This window comes from Peromyscus eremicus, chromosome 5, assembly GCF_949786415.1.
Source record: "Peromyscus eremicus chromosome 5, PerEre_H2_v1, whole genome shotgun sequence".
Taxonomy (NCBI): Eukaryota; Metazoa; Chordata; class Mammalia; order Rodentia; family Cricetidae; genus Peromyscus; species Peromyscus eremicus.
This window is the reverse complement of record NC_081420.1, coordinates 26,800,340-26,822,140: the sequence shown is the minus strand read 5'-3', so window position 1 is coordinate 26,822,140 and position 21,801 is coordinate 26,800,340. Positions and strand designations below refer to the sequence as shown.

The 21,801-nt window shown below is 42.7% G+C and overlaps 1 protein-coding gene across 1 annotated transcript in view; it reads right to left on the bottom strand.

Moving 5' to 3' along the window:
* The window catches only part of F13a1 (coagulation factor XIII A chain), a 166,804-nt gene that overhangs the window by 3,224 nt on the left and 141,779 nt on the right, over window positions 1–21,801 (bottom strand). The window contains exons 13-14 of the mRNA XM_059262307.1: window positions 21,461–21,621; window positions 7,066–7,202 (exon numbers count right to left, since the gene is read on the bottom strand). Of these exons, the coding sequence (XP_059118290.1) occupies window positions 7,066–7,202; window positions 21,461–21,621 (298 nt within the window). The remainder of the gene's footprint in view (window positions 1–7,065; window positions 7,203–21,460; window positions 21,622–21,801) is intronic.

The following is a 21,801-nucleotide window of genomic DNA, read 5'->3' as shown; positions in this document are numbered from 1 at the left end:
CCAAATTGCCCAGATAAGAGAATAGGAGGTGGAGACAGTTGTGGATTCTTTCTAGATTCTTGCTTGCAGGTTAGGCTGAATTTTTCAGAAACCTGAACATCTGGAAGCAAAATGGGGAACTGTCAAAAGAGAAGAGCAGAACTGGCTGTTTCCATCTGCAGGCGGCACAACACAGACTGCCCAGGGCAGACTTGCTCCAAATGGCTCTCTGGCATGCCAGTGTTGCTTCTGTGGGTTTGGAGCCCCAAAGATGCTATAAATTCTTAGTAGTTTTAGGTGCTTAGGTATTAAGAAAAATGGAAATTTTGATTATATAAGAATATCAAGGAAAACAATTTTGGCCATAGCAGGGTTCCAAAATAAACACTATTGTGTGTGGGGTTTATTTCATGGTTATGGCTGCCTGTCAGTTGGAGCTATAGAGAGAAAAGCAAATTGGAATTAATTTAATCACTTAAAAACTCAGACACTGCTATCTAAGCAATCTGCAGCTCCTGGTGTCTAGGCGATACAAAACTGCTTTGTGATCGCAAGCTCCTTGAACCTTGGAGTTGGGACTCTTGGGTCCCAGACCTGACTCTTTCACTTGATTGCTGTGAGATCAGAAAGCGGAAAAGCAGGGACAGGCTGTCACTCTCAGAAGTGCCACTCCTGGTGACCCTTCTCTACAAGCTGCCTTAGGAAATTGTTCAGCTTCTGTCTTGTCTGTGAAGTGGGACTCACATAGTACTTACCCCATAGAACCATTGTGAGATTTACATGAAGTGATCTTAGCAAACAGCTTATGTTTTAACAAGCATCACTGGGCATGGAGTGTAAGATTCAGAAAATATCAGTTGACATTTTAGCTGCACCAGATCTTCTACTTGGTTATATGACAGCGAAAGAGTGGCTCAGTTGCTCTTTTGTCTATAGTCTTTACCAGATAAATTCACAGTGTGATGGAATTTTTACCAGGTTATCATGTGATGGTGACCTTGAGGCAAGGACATTCCTTGAGCTTTAATCTGACTTAGGGCTAAGCAGAAAGTGAAGGGGACAGCACCACATGACTGGTGGGTCATTTAATATGGATGAGTAAATCTGCTAACTGCCATAAGCAGTTCTGATGGCCTTAGTGAGTTGGCTGAATTCTGCGCCAAGCCCTCTTCCCCAGGTGTGTGAGCCGGAAGGGCTGCTTGGGTCAGCACCATATGAGCATGGTTGTGTATAAATGAATGCTTATATGACCACATGGAAGAGCAGGGCACCTCACTTCTCCTTGAAGGGCACTTATCTAGGATAAGGAAATGTAGAGATGGGGATGAGTGAGGGGAGAGGGAATCAGTAGGGCCCAGTTCTGTGCTGAGGAAAGTGGGGTGTGTGTGTGTGTGTGTGTGTGTGTGTGTGTGTGTGTGTGTAGTCTTGGAACTAACTCTGTAGACCAGGCTGACCTTGAACTCACAGAGACCCACCTACCTCCTGAGAGATGAGATTATGAGCATGTGCCACTATACCCAGTTAGAGGAAGATGTTCTTATCAGGATTTGATTTTTGCATGAGGTACTGAAATGGTGTCAGACACCCAGAGGCCTATCTCAGACTGGCTGAGCCAGTCAAGAACATCACTGTTCGTCAGTGCCCAGGATGAGGAGCTTGGGTTGTGGGAAAACTGGAATGAAGAAAGGATGATGGACTGTTTCTCAAGAGCAGAGATGTGTTGGGGGACCAGAAAACAGTGTTTGTTCCCAGCAAAGAAGAACCCAAGGCATCAAGAAGTTCTGTAGTCAGTGCTGCTGACTGCCAAGAGAGGTCTCAAGGGCCAGAGACAGGCCCTTTCTCCTGGACACTTGGAACAACCTGGAGACAAAGGCACTGTGGCAATGCTTAGTTTAGGACTTGGGTATCTATGGAAGGGGTAGCCAGGAAGGGTCACTGCCAAAGACAGTGACTAAAGGCTGCAGTCATATGAGTTTCCATTTGCCTTTGGGATTCCAGAGTCCTTTTAGACAGGGGTCAAAGGAAGGGAGAAATATGGAAACATATGTCTTTAAATGACCTCTCTGGTGTAAAGTTAAAACCCCAAATTATCACCTAAAGTCAGCAAAATGATGTGCATTCCAGATGCCCGTTGTACCACTTGCTCTGGGTCAAGAAGGGAATGAGCTCTTGTTACAATTTGAATGTGAAATGTTCACTACAGGCTCAAAGTCCCCAGCTGCTGTGGAGCCATTCCATGGGGGAGGGGCAGCTCATAGAGAAGGGTCACCAGGCGTGGCATTTCTGAAAGTGACAGCCTGTCCCTGCTTCTCTACTTTCTGATCTCACAGCTTTGGAAGCACTCACTACGAGCTCCCTGAATACAGCCACTGAGCCAAGATGCCATGCCTTTTCCTCCATGATGCAGTACCACCTCTGCTGCCGTGAGCCCCATAAGTTCTTCTTCTGTCAGGTGTTTTGACATAGTGATGAGAAGAGGCACTTAACACAGCCCCAAGCACAGAAGACGGAGCCCCCTTCCTCCCCTGTACAAGGCCGGTGAGAGGGAAGAACCACTCCAGGTCTTGCATTCACAGTGATAATTAGAATGTCCAAAATGATTTCGTAGAAGTTAATGTTTCCCCTTATTTTGGTTCTTTGTAGCTGTGGCTCTCCACCTTAGTTCAGCCAGTTTAACAGAAACCAAAGTGTGTGAAATGCATAATCTCCATGTAAGTATTGTTTTCAAATTGACTTCATGATACAAAGTTTGAAAAACACTGACTTCACTATTGCTTGCTTACGAAAGGTGACGAGTGTTAAGTATCAAACAGGGCAAGAAGCAGGTAGGGAAGTTAATAGTTGCTCTGCCCTCAACATTATGACAAGAGATGTTAGAAACTTACCATTGTTACTATCACTAATGTCACCTCCATCTTTGCGGCTGCTGCTTGATCTGCTGCAGCCCTGTTTGTTTAGGATAGTTCCTGTTGCCTGCATGTTGCACCTGACAGTGCTCAGTCCTTAATGTGCAGTGATTAATTCAATGTGAATGTGGGTTTATTTATGATATTTATTTCAAAACAGCTCTGCGGTTGCTCCCTGGATCCACTCTTTCTCTCATCAGTGGTTTCCCATATAATCAACCTCCTACCTTTTTGTAAAAAAAGTTCCCCTCCTTCAGGCTCTATCATGGACTGGTGTAATGCAGGAAATTACCTCCCACACCAACAAAATCTCCAGCCTTGTTTCTTCTTTTGCTCCTATTATCAAAACCATCTGTATAATAGGTGTACCGATGAAGATACCCGGATATGAAAATTCCCATGTGGGGCATTTTGCTTATAGATAAATGCCTAACAGAAAGGAGAAAAATCATTTGTCCGTTTCAGTCAGTGGAATAATGTTGGAATAAACCTATTTCCTGGGTGAGAATGTTGTGAAAAATGATGCTGCGGAATGTGCTGAGCCATCAGGATTGTCCTGACCATTTATCATCCCAAGCACACCCAGGCAAATGCAGTTACCATCACAATGAGCTGCAAGCACCTGTGGTTCCTCTGCTGGCTAGCTTTTCACTTCTGAGGATTTAAGTACAAAGTCAGATCGCCACATTGGGGATGTTTTTTTCCTCTTGAATTAATTCGTTGAACCTGATCATGTTTTCAAAGACAGAAACGTATCTAAAAGAATTATTAGTTAATATTCTGGAAGTATCAAATACAGAAATTTAAAAGATAAGGGTCACCTGAAGCAGGATCTCTGAACGGCTGAGAGAGGTGAGAGGGAGCTGGGCTGAGAGCCGGATGCTAGAAAGTAAACCACGCCACAGTAATGTTGGTTTGTGCTGAGTGGGGACGATGATAGAGCACTGCTTTCTGTATTCCTGGTTCTGATTCCCTGTTTACTAGTTCCTACCTTAGGTCCTCTACTTCAGGGTCAAAAGCTTCTCTGTACTAGATATGAAGCAGACAAATATCTGGGGGATGGACAAAGATAATTCCTTGACTATTAAGATCCCAGAGCCCTATAGCCTTGGAAAGGGCTTATGGAATTATAAGGAGGTTCAAGTAGCTACATGAATTTGGTACTCCTAGGTTAGATGTAGGAGTGACATCAAGCACAGTAGATATTTTTAGTTATCCGGCCCTATGGAAGTGGGTGCTGCTTACCTCTGGTCTTGGTTGAAAGTGTGTATGCCTAAGGCAGGAGGAAACAGAAAGTTTTCAAGCCAAGTCCTAAGAACAAATTCTTCTGATGCCATGCCTCCCCACCCTCTGCATGCCCCAACTTCTGACTCTGAGGAAGAAATCTTCCCTTGCTTGGAGAGATTAATACTCTAGGCCTGAGTTTCCAAAAGAGATTGAGGACTACTATGGATTGAATATTTTGTTTTTCCCAAAATACATCTGTTGAAATCTGACCCCAATGTGATGATGTTTACAGACAAAGCTTTTGTAAATTAATTAGACAAGGTTGTGAGACAAGGGCCTTTGGATAAGATTTGAGGACTTAGAAGAGAGGTACAGAGTGCCTACCTACCTTCTCACTCTACCATGAGAAAACCTGGTGAGGAGACAACTATACGCCAGTCGAGAAGGGTCCTCAATAGACACCCAATTAGCTGGCCCTTGACCTTGGACTACCCTGGCTTCAGAACACTGAGCAATAAAGGTCTGTTGTGTAACTTCCCAGTCACTAGAATGTCTACAGTAGCATCATCAGCTGATGAACACAGAAGTCCTAGCTGCCTGTCCCTGGGCCCATCTGCCATAAACTTAGGTATTAGTTGTACATGTTTCATCATACTTTAAACCAAGGTGTGGGGAGGATGTCTTCCTTATGGGAACTGCCTTCATGCCCCCTTTCCTTGATTTACCCAACTCTTCATACCCCAATACCAGACAGTAACAAAACATTCCTAGACTTTGTGAGCTTTGACCTCTATGTCTCCCTTATGGTAGGTCATTGTACTATGTAGATTCATCTTTTTTATGGGACATAGCGTTCCTTTACATGCTGTATTAGTTAGATTTCAATCACTACAATGAAGTGCCTGACATAAGCTATTCATGAACTTAAAAACCTTCTGCTCACAGCTCAGAAGGTTAAGTCCTAGGTTGTGTAGCTCCAAGATTTTGAGCCTCAAGTGAAAGTGATATATCCATGGTGGGGACATGTATCAGAACAAGAACTCCTCTCTCTCTCTCTCTCTCTCTCTCTCTCTCTCTCTCTCTCTCTCTCTCTCTTTCTCTCCCTCTCATCTGTCTATCCCCCCTTAAGACTTTTTCATGTGGAATGTTATGGGTCACTTATACAAACCATAGCATATGTGCTGGCCTAAATCAAGGTAGAATTCCCTGGACAGTAAAAATGCATATATAGCAGGACTTTCTGGCATCCCAGAGAAAGCTTGTGTTACAAAGTAGGAAAGATTGGATAGAGCAGGCGACTATTCAGAGAACGTGTTTTACTTTGCCTGAGCAATTCCTGCATCTAATTGGAGTGGGAAGGTGTGAGAACGGGTGAGGGAGACTCTCATTTCTGATAGAAGCAGGGCTATTGCTATTGACCTCTTCCTTGAGCTGGCGTTGATTTCTAATTTAATTTTTTTTTCCTTGCAACTTTCTTATTAGCATAGGGAGGTTGTTATGGCTTGTGTTTGCATTTTTAAAAAAACACTCAAATAAGTTTCTGTGTTGTGTATTGTATTTGCAATAAGGCTACTCTGCAATGATGGGATGCAGAAGGTGTAAGCCCTGTAGTTGAAAAGAAATGTGGAGAGTGCTTTTCTGAGCTATAAAGGTGCTTCAGAAGGGCTGAGTGAGGCCTGGTGCTGGTACTACAGCTCACAGAGAGGCCTGACCTACCAAGGGCATTGGGAAAATTCCCAGCACATAGGGTCATAAGGCAGTTTCCAGAGTCCCCTACTTCCTTTTCTATGCCTTAGAAGGTCACCCCCAAGAAATGTGCTAGATTGATTGATGTTGACAGGGACTTATTTGTGGAAGAAATGAAAGTAATAAACCTCAAAGATTGGGATCCATTCTGGATGTCACACTTTAAGAGGAACACTGACAAATTGGAGTATAAAGAGAGGGAGGGAGCTAGCATCACATTAGAAGTGGGAAAGATGAAGTAAGGTCAGGTATTTGGTCCCTGGTAGGGAAGACTCAAGGAAGAGGAGAAAGTTCTCTGTAAACATTTTCAAGCCACCAGATGAAGAGAAATGGGCCTTATCTTGTGCCAGTCAAGAAATTAGGATCACTGGTAAGATGGGAACATAGAAAGGGTGTGTTGTTTCTGCAGTTAGAGCTACCTGGTCATGGCATAAACTGCTGTGTGAGCATCAATCTGTTAAGAGAGGTGACAGAGAGAGACCTGCTGGGTGAAGCCTGGTGGTGCTGGGCATAGAAGAGGCAGAATTCTATTCACATTACTACTTAGGCTAAACTAGTCTTTGTCCCAAAGACAGAACTAAATCAAGACCTCTTCAGGCTCAACTAAAAGAGCAGCAATGGAGGCCAACAGTTCTAGGCAGTGACCGTTGGTAAAATCTGGAGGATGGAGTCGGAAAACAAGACGTATGAAAAGGGACATCTTTCCCCGTCATATCTAACAGACTGAAGATATTCAATTAACATTGACTGATTCCTGATGAAGTAGTGTGGCAAAATAATCTAAACTTGAATTCTGGGATGAGCCACCTTAGATCAGAATTTTGACTCTCTTTTCATATGTATCATGGGAGCAAACAAGTCTACCTCTTGAAGTCCCATATTCCTGTACTATACCACAGTAAGGTGGTATAAAGGATTTGATAGTAGAAGTGAACAACCCTGCTTCCACCATATCCCACAGAAATAGTCCATAAGGAGGAGCAACTTGTCAGATAGTTTCACTGGGATTAGATATAAGATAAGAGATAGAGAGATAGGAGAGATAGATAGATAGATGATAGATTGATTTATTGCTAGATAATAGATAGATGATAGATAGATGATAGGTTGATTTATTGATAGATGATAGATAGATAGACAGACAGACAGACAGAGAGATGACTTTCCATTATCTCTCCACTGCTTCCCTCATTGTCCTGGTACTTACTGGAACATCTTCCTCTTGGGTATTGTCACTCCAGGACCATCCAAGTGAATCCAGACATTTTTCAGTGTTTCTTTTAAAGGATTAGTGAACTCAACAGTCACAACCATATCAGAGCCAACCATAGCAGCACCTCGGACCTGTGAAACAAGTTAGATGACAACACAGCTCATCAGCCATGGTACAACATTTCTGCTGCCATCTCCTCAGGCATTTTTCTTTTTTTGCTGAAGTTTTACAGTGTGGTTACTCCTCAGCAACTCACCGGAGACAGGAGGAGAGACTATTGCTTTGACTGGGCAATACCTACTGAGGAAAAGATGGAACATTACTAATTACAATCACACTCTTCTCCTCATTATAAAACTTCCTCCAATTAGAGCTGAGGTTAATAGCTGTGACCACTGGCTGCTCTCTGTCAGCAGGAGGCAGGCGTGTGTCCTGTGGAGCAACAGCTTTCCAAAGTGAGGGCAATTCCAAGTGAACCTTGCTTCTGGAAAGAACTCAAATTTCCTGGGCAGGTCAGGAGGGATTCTAAAGGTCTAGAGTCAGGAAACACTGCAAAGGCTTGTGCTTCCTTGTAGACATGCTAGAAAGACCCCCAAGGAAAGTCCCTGTCAGGCTCGAAGAAGAGGAACCTCTGTGCTAAAATAGGCACAGGAGGCTTCATTTGCAGCCACATCTGAGACCAGGAGGGTAGAAGTTCAGAGAATGTGTGGCCATTTGTGGAAAGTTTACCCAGGACAATCCCCCAAACTATGAAAATTTGGCAGAACATCTTCTAAGACAACCAGGGCTCGATGCTAGTATGACAGTTACTCAGGTTTTGGTCTAGGATGACTCACTCAAACATTCAATTTTCTTTATTTTTCTCCATTTTACAATCCTTATTAATTATGTAAAATAACAGGCTTTGTTATGCCATATTTGTACATACATGTAATGTCCTTTGGTCACAGCCCACATTACCTCTCTTGCCATCCTTCCCTTGCCTGCTGGTCACCTTCTTCTTCCCAAAAAGTCTCCCTTCAACTTCATGCTTTAAAAAAAAATCTAGATTCTTCATATGAATGAACACATGCAATATTTGCCTTTCTGAGTCTGGATTAACATATGGATCCCCCATCTCCATCCATTTCCTTGCAAATGACATCTTCTTTATGATAAACAAAACTGTCTTGCTGTGTATATACATCTTCTTTTCTTTATCTGCTCATCTGTAGATGGATAACTAGGCTGCTGATTCCACAACTTTGCTATCCTTATGATATCTCTTTGGTCTGCTAACTTAAATTCCTTCAGCTATAAACCCAAAAGTTGTATACATGGGTCATATGGTAATACTAATTTTAGGTTTCTGAGAAGCCTCCATATTGATTTTGGTAGTGGCTCTATCAGTATACACTTCTATTGATGGTGTATAAGTGTTCCTTTTCCTCTATATTCTCAACATTTATAGTTTGTTTCTTGATGATAGCTACTCTAACAAAGGTAAGATGGAATCATAATGTAGTTTAAAAATTAAAATGTCTATTGAGTTTGTTCTTTGACAGTTTTATATATGGATAATATGTACTCTGATAACTGTAACTCCCTGCTCAATCTCCCTTTTGCTCTCTTACTGTGTCCCCTCTTCCCTAGAAGTCCCCTTCCCACATTCATAACTTTTTGCTGTACTCTTTTTTTTTCTTTTTAAGATCTTTGGAGCTAAACAGTGCACAAATCTGTGTGACATAGATTAGAAACTCTCCATTGGCACCTGGTGATCACAATTATTTGGGTACACAACTGAAGATAATGACAGCCCCCGCCCCCTGCCACACACACACACATAGAATCCATTGCCAATAGTTCAGAAGGAGTAGAGTGCAGTGAGCACCTTTCTGATCCATGCCTGACTGTTGACAGCTACATGAATGCTATGAAGTCACGACTGTATTGCCTATGCTATGTATGCCAAGAGGTCGGGATTTCAAAACCCTTCTTCTTCTTCTGGCTCTTACATTTTTTCCTCCCCCTCTTCATTCATACCTGAGCTTTAGAAGATTGATATATTTACAACTGACATTTGCAGACGAATACCTAACTGTAACTTATTCTCTGCACCTTGAACACCCCTGCCTCTTTGTGATCACTACTGTTCACCAAAAAATGATTTTCTGATTAAAGCTGGGGTAGAATTTGTGCTATATGAGCAGCTGGGGGTAGGAAAGGCATCAAGGTCTCACTTAGCTGTGAACCTTGTGGTCTACAGCACTAACCTCCCAAGCACGATGTGCCCAGTTGTGCAAAGTGGTGCACAGCTGTTGTGGTAGTAACCAACCACCCTCTGCCTGGATCGGGGGCCCAATGCCTCCTCCGCAAGAGGGGACTCACATCTGGTTCTGTAAACCCCATCAAAAACACATGGCTGAGGAGGTATCTTAGGCCCTATCACTGACCTTAATACTGTGGTTATGCTAAAGTGGAATGGGGCTAAGCTGCCTTCTAAATATTATAATCAACATAGTTTTGATTTTCATTTCCTTGATTGCTAAACCTATTTATTTTTTATGTGGCTACTGGCCATTTATACTTCTTTTGAGAACTGTAAGCAGACTCAGTTTTGTTGTCTCTAAAAGAAGACTTATATTTGTATGGGATAATATATATATATATATATATATATATATATAATGATATTATTATCCTTTCTGCTATATTTAGTAAGTGCCATATACTTAGAAGGCTTTCTCAATACAAAATCAATGTATTGGAAAATGGTCAAACAACACTGAGATTTCTTTGTCTGCTTATGGACTAGATTGCCATATAGATGGATCTGTATAAAACTAAAATCACTTGAGAACAAAAGAGATGATGATGATGGTGATGGTGATGGTGATGATGATGGTTGATGATGCACAAAAATCAGCTTGCAAGTTGCCCTGAGATTATAACTCAAGCTTCTTAAAATATCAGTGCTGCTTTTGACTCCAGTATCTATCCTGTGCCCAGCAAATATTTAGTTAGAATTATTTTAAAGTGGCAGTTACTGGTTGCTTGAGTTTCCTATATAACAACCTGCCAATACTACATCTGTTTCTTTAGCTAGTGTATAATATATGAAAACACACACAGATATAAGACTTTCTTATGAATGGAGATTAAGAGGAAGAACATTGCCTGGAGAAGAGGACCCTTGCTTACTGACTTTACAGCTAAGAATAAAATCTTATGGTTTTGCTTTTCTGGTTTGTAACTAAATTTATGTCTGTGGGATTTAAAAAATTCTATCAGAAAAATAAAACTTTCAACCAATTCATCGTGTTCATTTCATGTCCCCATTTCCTAGGAACAGTGGGTAGAGAGAAAAGTTTAGGGGCACTAAGGATAGGGAAGGCTAATAATGATGGAGACAGCAATGGGCATATCTAAAGATAAGGACTATGTGCTGGAAAGAGGCTGTAACTTTAACCAACGGGAAGTTACAACGGTAGAAGTCTCAGCCCACTCCAGATCATGAAGCTACAATCCCAAATGGTAGAGCCTGTAATTTGTTTATTTTGAGCACTCTGGCTCATTACTAAGCACTAGCTCCACTGAAGAGCATGGTTCATGAGAATTCTTATACAAGGGCTACATTACTTTCAACTCCAAGTCACACAGGAACAAGATGTTCATACCATAATCATCCCTTAAGGAGGAAAAGGTTTTCTGAGGCAGGATCCTTGGTGCTGGCATTTTACTTTTTGTGAAGTAAGTATCTTACACAAAAATTTGAAGCTACTGACCAGGATAGGATTCAAATTCAGGTCTTCATATAAGAGAGCCTCAACATAGAACCCAGGATGTGATGGCCAGGGATGTTGGAAGCTACAACAACCAAGTAGTAACCAAACAACCAAATCTACTTTGTCCTTATGCCCACAGGCTTTCTAGGAGCAAGGGAGCTTTTCGAATGGTGAAGACAGAACTGAATTTGAAGCCACATTGACAAAACTGAAAATAAATAAGGTTCAATGAGGAGGGCATACGCCAACTAATGAAAGTGTGGGTGCATGAGCTGGAAGTTATTTTTGCAGCTTCTGGGGTGATACAGTGTGAATGGAGTTGCCTGGTCTGAAGGCTGCAGCAAAGCCAATAGTCAAGTCAGGACCAGGGTTTTCCAATCTCAGCACCAGTGGCATTTTGAGCCGGAAGCATCTCAGCTGTGGGGTGTCTTGCATCATGGAGGTATTTAACAGCATCTCTGGCTTCTGTCCACTAGATGCCAAGAGCCAACAGCACCACACAAATGACAACAACCACAAATATCTAGAAATTGCCAACTATCCCTTGGGAAGCCAAGTCCTTTCCTGTCCCCAACTCCCATCCTTGAAAGCTGTTGCCACCAAAATACTGAAAGACTGAATCTGTCACTCTCTTCCCAGGTGTTTTCACTCAGCCCATTTGAGTGTCTCATATGGTGTCGTAAGTCTAATATTTCTCATTAAAATAACTTCAAAGCCCACTGGAATTTTAAAAATAGAAGTTTTATCTAAATTAGAGAAGGCTACATGGACACCTTCGGTAAGAATGTTTGCTGTAACGACTCCAATTCTTTCTGGGGGAAGTGTTTTGATATTATCTGCCTTTGTCACAGTCATCCCAAGGATGAGCAGAAGCCTCTTAGAAAATGAATCTAAATTTTCCCAGGCCTATACCAGATTGAGCCCGTCAGCAGTCAATCTTAGATCTAGGAGGGATTCATGGACCACTATTCATCCTTGCTAAACTATTGGCTACTGATGGATTTGAGGGGAGGAGCCGTCATTGTCTACTAATGTGTACCCAAAGGTGAGCCCAATACACAGTTCCAAATCTATGGTCACACAGAGGGCCCTGCTTCAAATCAGTGAGTCACAAAAGAAAACAAAAAGACATGAATGTGGGAAAGGGACTTTTAGGGAGGAGGAGGGTTGACAGTAGTGGGAGGGAGATTAGAGAGGGTTGGGGTAAGAGTGGTGAGAAGCCTTTACATACCTCTATGAAGTTGTGAAAGAACAAGTTTAATTAATCATAATAGTAGTATTTAAAAGGAAATAAAACTACCAGCTACTGTTAGCACTTTCTCCAGACAGCTATATCCAGTACCACATGAATGCATTTTCAGGAAATTCACTCTGAACCATGAAGGCTATCTACTATTTTCTAGGATCTATGAATCCCACATTAAGAACCCTTCCTATGCTGTTGCACTAAATCCCAGGATGGTTCCTGTGTTGTGGAAAAACATACCCTCCCTGGTTGCTGAGGACTATAACAGGGAATATTCCCTTATCTGAAATACCAGGGACCAGAAGTTTAGATTTCAGAGGCATAGAAATTTTTAGGATATTTCTATATCCACTTTACTAGATGACTGTTCCTAATTAAAAAAAAATCCAAAATGTGAAATATTCCAACTCTGGAACGTTTTGCATGGTGGGTTGAAGCTCAAACATTTTTGGCTTTTGGAGTTTTGGATTAGGGATGCCCAACATGTATTTGAAAAGCTGCCCGGTGCACTTTTCCTCTGTGGATGGGCATCACTTCTGAATATGATCACAATACAGAATCCTCTTGGCTAATTTCATGTGTCACACCCAATTAGTTTGTTTCCAGGTATTATCTCTGCAATTAGTGTCTGGATTGAGTATGTCAATACTGTCACTAGGAGGAGGCTGGAGAGAAGTGGCTGATAGAAGAAGGCTCTGCTCAAGCTGTTGTGTATTTCTTTTGTAATTAACAACTGTTTGGTATCTATCCTCTTATATCTGTCTCTTGCCTCCAGAATTTCAGCTTCTTGTCCCTGACTCTTGAGAGGATGCTGAATCATACAAACTCAAACCAACCTAAATACAATACTTAACTTTCCAACATTCAACAGTCCTGCTTGAAATGTTGAGTAGCCATTTTTCCTCCCATTTTCTTAGAAGAGAATAGAACATTTTCTTGGTATTTACTGACTTAAGAGATGTGATGGTGTCTGTGGAGCAGAGAGCAATGGCTGTGTGGGGGAAAGAGTTTGTGTTGAATTCTTCCTGGATTCTGAACAGTTCACCTTTTTCATGCCGTGAAAACATTTCAATGCCAATATTGTCCTTCCTTCCTTCCTTCCTTCCTTCCTTCCTTCCTTCCTTCCTTCCTTCCTCCCTCCCTCCCTCCCTCCCTCCCTCCCCCTCCCTCTCTCCCTCCCTCCCTCCCTCCCCCCCTCTCTCTTTCTCTCGTTCTCATAAAGCCTTAAATAAAAGGAGACTTTAGGGCAATCTATAGGATCTTAGGTCAAGGAACAATATTCATGGTATTGAGTTTAGAGAGGGATGCTTATGACAGGGACCAGAGAAAAGAGCCTAGGACACGCTGTCCTTGGAGATGCCTCATGTTTTTACACACATCTCATGATCCTGATGTTTTCACTGCTTTGTGGTTTAAATGAGGTGTCAGCATTGGAATATTCAGTCTCCAGTTGCTGGTGCTGTCAGGGAGGTTTAGGAGGTGCAGTTTTGATGGACAAAGTACATCATTAGGGTTGGGTTTGAGGTCTCATAGCCTCATCCCATTTCCAGTTTGCCCTCTTCTTCCTACTTGTGGTTGAGCATATGATCTCTCAGTTTCCTGCTCTCACTGCCATGTTTCCCTGACTGCTGCCATGTTTCCCTGCCACAATGGACTCATATTCCTCTGGACAAGTAAACCCAAAGAAACTTGTCCTTCTATAAATTGTCTTGGTCATGGTGTTTTATCACAACAACAGAAAAGTAACAATACAACTATTTTATTTAAAGTATCTATTTTAAAAGTCAACCTATAATAAAACAGTTTCCCAGGGTAATTGTTCTCATCAATATAGAAGCACCGAATTCTGCCCTTTATATAAGCTCATAATAATGAGTAGTTACTGGGATTCTTTGGCAAAAAGGAAAGTCATTCTTTCTCTTTTCCTCTCCCCTAGCACCACATACACACACACACACACACACACACACACACACACACACACACACACACATACACTGAGAAGAAATTGAAATAAAAGTTTGAGAAAGAGTGAAAAGGACTTAAGTTGGCAGTTGGATTCACACAATTTATTAGATTGACCCAACAGTCCTTATTTGAAGTGCTCTCAATCATGTCTTCCATGTATCATTGGAAATTGAATTTCTTCCCTCCTACTCACCCCACGGTCACTGCTGGAAATAAGCAGTTGCTTATTTGTAAACTGTTCACCAGCTCCAGAGCTGGTACTGCTCTCTGTTAACACATAGGCTGTCATTTACTAAATGATGCCAACAGTTCTGCCACAGTCAAGTCATATAAAAGTCCGTGCTGACCAAGATGGTAGTCACTAGCCCAGGTGGCTAGGTCAGACTTAAATGAATTAAAATAAAGTGAAATTTGAAAAATTCAGACTTTGATGGTACCTTCTGCATTTTTCAGGCTAACACATACCATATTGACAGTGTGGATTGAAAATATCTGTCACTGTAGAAACTTGTATCAAGTCATTTAATCTATACAAGGCTGCAAGGTAGATGCTGTGGGTTTACAGATGAGGAAATGGAGGCCCAGAGAAGCTACATACTTTGCTTGAGTTCACACAGTAAGGAGGAGAGTGAGACACAAGTGCAATTGGTACTAGATCATTGCTTAACTATATCCCATCCTAACTCTGTTTACTAACAGTAACAATAAAACAGACAGCTTACAATGGTATTTACTTAGTAATACAGGAACCCTGCCCATTGTTTTCCTTACTTTGTCCTACTGAATCCTTGTAGCACTATGGGCTTGGAGATATGCATTGTTATTATTACCTCTATTCTCTTGGCATGAAAGCAAAACTTAAAAGATAACTAGAGCTAGTAAATTGGAAGAACCGACCCGGAAATAAATCTAGGTCTTTCTGACTTGAAACATTCTCCTTGAAATGCCACCCACACTGTGATCTCTGACAGATGAGATAAAAATAGCATCTCACCGAAGAATCATTTGCTGTGTTAGCTTTTCATGTTATCACTAAACCATCCTTTGAGGGCAATGGTTCTAAGTTGACCCTGAACTATATTTGAAAACATAGCTACCACCCACCTTTTTCTTTTTTACTTTATGAGGAAAGAATTAGATTCCTATAGCAGAGTGAAATGTGACAAGGTAGCCTTGGGGCCTTGAGGTACATTACTGGATGATAATGGGATTTTCTATTTAGGGTAAAGTTGGGGATATACTTTTTCAGAAGAGATTCAGTCATCCAAATGTAGTAGAATCACAGGGTAGGAAGATGCAGTTGCTTATTCCAGATGTCTGACTTTTTGAAGACTTAGACAACAGCAAACATGAATGAAGTGCATAGAGCAACCTACATTTTCGGTATCTCAGTTACTGCCCGATGTCTCCCTTTCCTTCTCACGTGAACACTGACTGTTACACAGCTGTCCAGAAAGGTGAGACGGCAGTGCACCCATCAGAGCCTTGGAGTTGACACAGCCCAGAGTGTGCCCTCTCTGTTCACACAGCTTAGGCTGTCTCACTGCACAGTTGTGATTGTCTCTCACCAGCAGCCACAGAAGGGTGTGAGCACAGAAAGCCACAGCAGGAAGTCCCCCATCTGGCATTCTCTGGAAGAAAAGTTCAGAGAGAAGAAGCATCCATCCATCCTGGTTCCCTTGCCCTTAGATCTACCCATGAAGGGGAGGGCTGAGTCATGGTCTTTGGGCTGGAATCACTGTAGAGCAAGGAGGCTAGAGGGAGTGTATTTTTTGATTGGAAACATGGAGGATAATATGGTTTGGATCTTAAATGTCTCCCAAATGACTGAGGCTACAAGCATGAGAGGTGGTAGAGACATTAAGAATTAGGGCTTGTGGAAGAAATTTATGTCACTAGGGCTATATCCTTGAAGGAGATACTAGGACTCTGGCCTCTTTCTCTCTTTGATGTCTTCCTGGATATCGTATTTCTCTGCCACATGTTCCTGTCATTAAACAACATAAACAACTGATCACAGACTGGTGCTTTGAAACTGTGAGCCAAAAACCACCCTTTCCTCTTTGTAGTTGATGTACATAAACTCTTTGTCACACAGAGAAGGGAAAGTGGTCAGAGTTCCCAAGCCTTTAGCAGAGGACTCAGGGATGATTAGAACATGATCTTTTTTTTTTTTTTTTCTACCTGGCATTAGTGAAAAACTTGGACATTCTGCTCCCATAAAGCAAATAGAAGCTTTATCATTCCTCACCTAGTAACTGTTAAGTGGTTCAGGACACTGACTGCTCCCTAAGTGGTTCCCCCAATTTTAATTTGTCCTTTGAGACACAGGTGTGTAAGTCAGGATGCTGGGGAAGCAGGGACCCAGAACTCCCCTTAGCATATTCCCTGCCTGACTACAGAGATACACAGAGTCAGGGTTCTAGGAAAATGGCCTGGAAACCTCAGCAAGAATCATAGGTTTGTAATGAAAGGCTCTAGTTGGAACATAGCATTATGATCATTATTGGGACAAACCATGCTACTATCTGCTAGTATCTAGGGGTAGATGAAATCTGAACATGGGTTGAACTATGCCATACCTAGGCCAGGCAGGGAAGGGTTCCCTTCTCATAGGAGGTGAAACTTTCCACCAGGCTATGGGGCTTGGTGAGTGGGTGGACTTCTCTCTCTTTCCCAGCCTGGATGGACATAGCCCATGTAGGTGTAAGTGCTGGATGAGATGGGGCCTTCCCTGAATTTTATTCAGGAGGTCAGCAGCGACACTTCCCATGTGACCTATTACTACCAGCCCCATTGTGGCTGTGAAGCTGTTATTAGCTCAGTGCCTTCTAGGTAGGGGTGTGGATCTGGAGGGCTGTGGCAGCACTGTGCATCCCTGCTTTTTCCCATAGTTGCTGCTGCCCATCTTGAGCATGAGAACTACCAGCCCTCCTTGTTGGGAACCAGAGAACCCCATTAGATTGCTGTCCCCATGCTGTGGGTCGCAGCACTTAGATAAACTTGTGTGTAGTCTGAAGATCAGCTTGTTTCTATCTGTGGCCCCTCTTCTCCGAAAAGCAGCTGCTCATTAACAATTAAAATGCTGGAGAGTGCTACCCGCCCCCCCCATCCCGATTTAAAGCAGCTTTTGACAATCAACACATGGGAAGGCAGAGAAAACTTCCAAGTCTGCTTTTAATAAAATATACTTTTCTCATCAAAATATTTTGATAGCACAGGAAAAGAGATGTATGCTCATTAAAGTTTAATGAGCATCTCCCCCTACCGTTTTCCATATGAGGATCACACACCGTGACTCATGAGTGGTGGGTGCTGGGCATAGTTAAATAAGAACAAATTTAACTCAAACCCAGTCTCTATTGCCATGGGAATGAATTAAGCCTGATATGCACCCATCAGGATTAAGAACCTGGCCACTGGCCCATGTGCTTTGGTGGATGGTGTGCTTAGATTCAGATGGGCAGATCCGTTATTATGCCAGGTTGTGTAGATTCGCTCTGAAAAAGGAGATGGGAGAACAGCTGGATTCCAGCTTCCAGGCAGCTCCATTCCTAGGGTCAAACCAGAGAGTCCCAGAGGTCAATGCTTTGGGGCAAAGACTCTGTAGAGAAAGACAGGAGACCTCTTGGGAGGCAGAGTTGATCATGCTACAGCCATGGTCATGAATTTCCACCAAAGCTTGGCTGTCCATGGAGCCAACGACAAAGCTTTGTCCACACATTCTAGACTCAACTAAAAAATGGGCCAGTATGCTTTTCTGTGGGTATCCTTAGTCTTTCCTGGCTCCTGTGTGTCTCTATAGTGAGGCAGGGAAGACACACTTCCTCATGCCTTTCTCTAATACCTAGACTAGTTTCTCTATCCATCTCTGCTGGGTAAATGATAACCGTCCGTTGAAGATAGCCTAGTCTCCTGGTCTAAATTCTTGATAATTCATTAAAGCTGCAATCTCCCTACTTTGCAATTCACAAGCCTTTCTGTTGATGCTGCCACCGCTCCTGCTTCCTATAAAAGTCTCAGTGTGAGAACGATGTGGCCCAGAAGTCACATGTGTACCACAAAAGACATAGGGTAGAGGCTTCTGACCTTCCCTAGTCAGGTATGATCATGAGCTAGTCACTTATGAAGAGAAGCAACTATAGTAAGAGCCAGTGACATATCAGATGCTTATTGTGACTGCATCATCAGACACCCTTGGCTCAGTAAACACAAAGATGCCATGTGTGGTGATATTGTACCCTAATAATATTTGCCTGAAGATCAGAGAGACAAAGGAAAAAGCCACCTCTTACCTCTAGGATTCCTTAGCCTGGAAAGTTTTCCTCAGCCAAAAAACTTTAGTTCCTGTCTCCTCATGCCTTATATACCTTTCTCCACCCACCATATTACTTACTTCCTATTCCTGGGATTGAAGTCTCTCATCTGATCTTCAGATAAATTGTATTAGGGTACACAATATATCACCAAACCCATGATATGAGACTTGCTGTTGCCTTTCTCACCACAGTGGGAAAACAGACTCAGTAACTTGGTAAGGTTACACGGCATTGTATGGAGAAAATAGATAAATTGTTAAGGCTTGTCTGACAATACCTATTGGGAGATATTTGATTACACTGTGTAAAGATGTGTCACTATGATTGGTTTAATAAAAAGCTAAATGGCCAATAGCTAGGCAGGAAGTACAGGTGGGACTTCGGACAGAGAGAGCTCTGAGAAGAAGAAAGGGGGAGTTATGAGCTAGACACAGAGGAAGCAGGACATGCAGGAGGAGAGGTAAATGTCACGAGCCATGGGGCAGCATGAGATTAACAGAAATGGGTTCATTTAAGTCACAAGAGCTATTTAGAAATAAGCCTAGGCTAAGGCCAAGCTTTCACAGTTAATAAGTCTCTGTGTCTTTATTTGGGAGCTAGCTGGCGGGATAGAGAAAGACTCTTTACAAATGTCTCACCTATGGTTTTTCCAGACAGGCTTAACACTGGACAGAATCAGAACTTCCTTTTCAGTCTCAGGCAGTGGCCTGGACTCTGAATCAGTTTCCTCTAGAACTAGCATCCCTGCTCCTGTCATGGAAACCAACCCAAACTAAATCCCAGCAACCCTGGTTCAAGTCCCACTCTGGTCTGTTAACTTGTGGAATGAGACATCTCTGATTCTGCCTTGGAGAGTTCAGTTACTCTTAAAGAAACCTAGAAGATAGCTAAATAAATAAATAACCCTTCTAATTAATAATACCTAAAAAGATCAAAGATATCAGTTTCTTCCATGCACACAGTTTATTATCAGCGGTGCAATTAAGTTCTATTTTGTGCTGTGGTCTGTGCACTTCACAGCTCGGAAAGGCTTCTCCTGAGAGGTTGGCAGGGACAAGCCATTGCTTCATAATGAGGTGAACAGGAGAGCTCTGCCTCCGGTGGGAAAGGCAGAGATCTGAGCATGGGCACAGGCCCTGCTTAGCATTCCCCCTGAGAGCAGCAAAAGACACCTTTGCTATGGGGCTTAGGGAGATCAGCGAGGCCCCTTGAGTGTGGGAGAGCCAGTGTGACTCTTGCTACTGTGGTCCCTGTTCCCTGAGCTACTGAATTCATTTTCTCATGGAAGGACAGTACTCCTAGAGCAATCCAAGTGACCGGTTTCCTGTTCGGCATTTGTTTCTGATTCTACCTACAGACTTCTGATTCTCCCTCAGCCTATGCATCCTCATTTACATTCTGCCTCTTAAGGCCCATTGTGCAGATACCAGTCACAAGGTGTCTAATGGTAAATGGCTGCAGTTAAAGAATAAAAGGGGTACAATGACATAGACCTTCCTAGAGGCAGACGGCATGGTATTCTCTTCTTCAGTGCGCCCTACACAGCTTCAGGGTTGAGCAAGCTTCATCAGGGTGCTTCATGTACCATCTACAGAGATCCAGACTTTGAGAAGTGGATGAGGCAGTTCTCATCCTGCTTCTGTAGCCAGGCTGCCAGGGTTGGAGACTCAGCCCTACCTCTGGATGGTTATGTGATCTCGCACAAGTTTTACAGCCCTTTCTGTACCTCAGTTTTCTCACTTACAAAATGAAATGTTTGTACAGCTTATCTAGAGGAGTTATTGAAGCTGCAGTTACATATGTGATCTATACTTTGAGAGCAGCTGCTAGAGCCCAGTATATGACCACGCAGAGCAGCCATATTGAATGCCGCACAATAGTCATCAGCTTAAAAATGGTTCACAGTGCATGGTTCATAAGAATCAAGGTTGAACTCTCATGTCTGCCCAGTGCCCCATCTCTGGGGTCACTTGGATTGTTTGATTACTTTAGGGGATTTCATGTTAGCAGGATCTATGCCAATTGCTCGGTCATTTCAAAGAAGAATGCTCTCCAGACACCAGGAAAAGGCCTCTAATCCCATACCCAGGTGGCATAAAATGTCACTCTCCAAGGTGACCACTGAATGCTTGGTTTCCCGCTTCCATGACAAGGAGATGTCTTGGGTAAGGCTATCTACTGATACCACCAGAAGTTAGCCTATACTGCTGAGAAGCGGATAAAACAGGCTCCCATATCTGTCTTCCAATCCCATCTTCCAGGCTTTCTTTATCAACACTCCTGAGTAATTTAAGAAGAAATTCTCTGTAGTACCTGGAGAGGCACAACTAAAGCCATCAGCCAAGTGGGGAAAAGAAGCCACAGTGACAGAAGCCAGAAAATTGGTCATCTTGGTGTGTGGGGAGGACTGTAAACAGGAAAACGTAGGAAGGAACTTTCTGGAGAACTGGAAATCATCTATATTTCCATTCGGCTGGTATTTATAGTGATAATATATATATATATATATATATATATATATATATATATATGTCTCCAGCTATTGCTCTTCAGCTGTACACTTCAGCTTGTATATCCTACTGTACACAGTCACACCTCAGAGAGCGACATTACTGTCCAAAATGCAGGTGGGACAATGTTAGGTAGTTCACAAGCCTGACCCACTTTATTCTGAAGACACAGAGTTTTTAGTCTCTGTCTCCATTACACATCTTTATCTTCCTCCACAAGTGTGTTTATACCGCAGGTTATATTTATATCTGCAGTCACATCTATATATTTAAGTAAGGAGAGAAGAGGAGTGTTACATGTACGTGACTATATATAGGATGGCTTGCTTCTTTCAAAGAACAGGAAGATCCTAGCTCCATTATGGTTTTGGAACCTCTCTCTCTCTCTCTCTCTCTCTCTCTCTCTCTCTCTCTCTCTCTCTCTCTCTCTCAGACACACACACACACACACACACACACACACAGAGAGAGAGAGAGAGAGAGAGAGAGAGAGAGAGAGAGAGAGAGAGAGAGAGAGAGAGCATGACTGCCTGAATAAGTACTTTGACCCCTTTTCTTGTCTGAGATGAAACGATCACTGACCTTGATGATGACCTTGGGAATAGTCAGAACTGTGGACTTCTGCTTGGCCAGGACATCCCTCGTCTCGTTGATACGTGCTGTGACGAAGAAGTGCAGGAGACCCTGTTCCAGAAGGTGGCTCATGTACTCGCCTGCTTTGACAAGCACTTCCTTTTTCTTGGCTGAAGGGAGGAAAAACCAATAGGCTGCCATCAAGATCTGAGATGAGACAGGATCTGCCTTACTTGCTCTCTCATCCTCCTCACATTAGTACCCAAACTACCAGGAACACGGCAAAAGTCAGATACAAAGATTCAATCAGGGGCGAGCTCTCCTGCCTCTAGGGTGAAGAAAGAAATGTA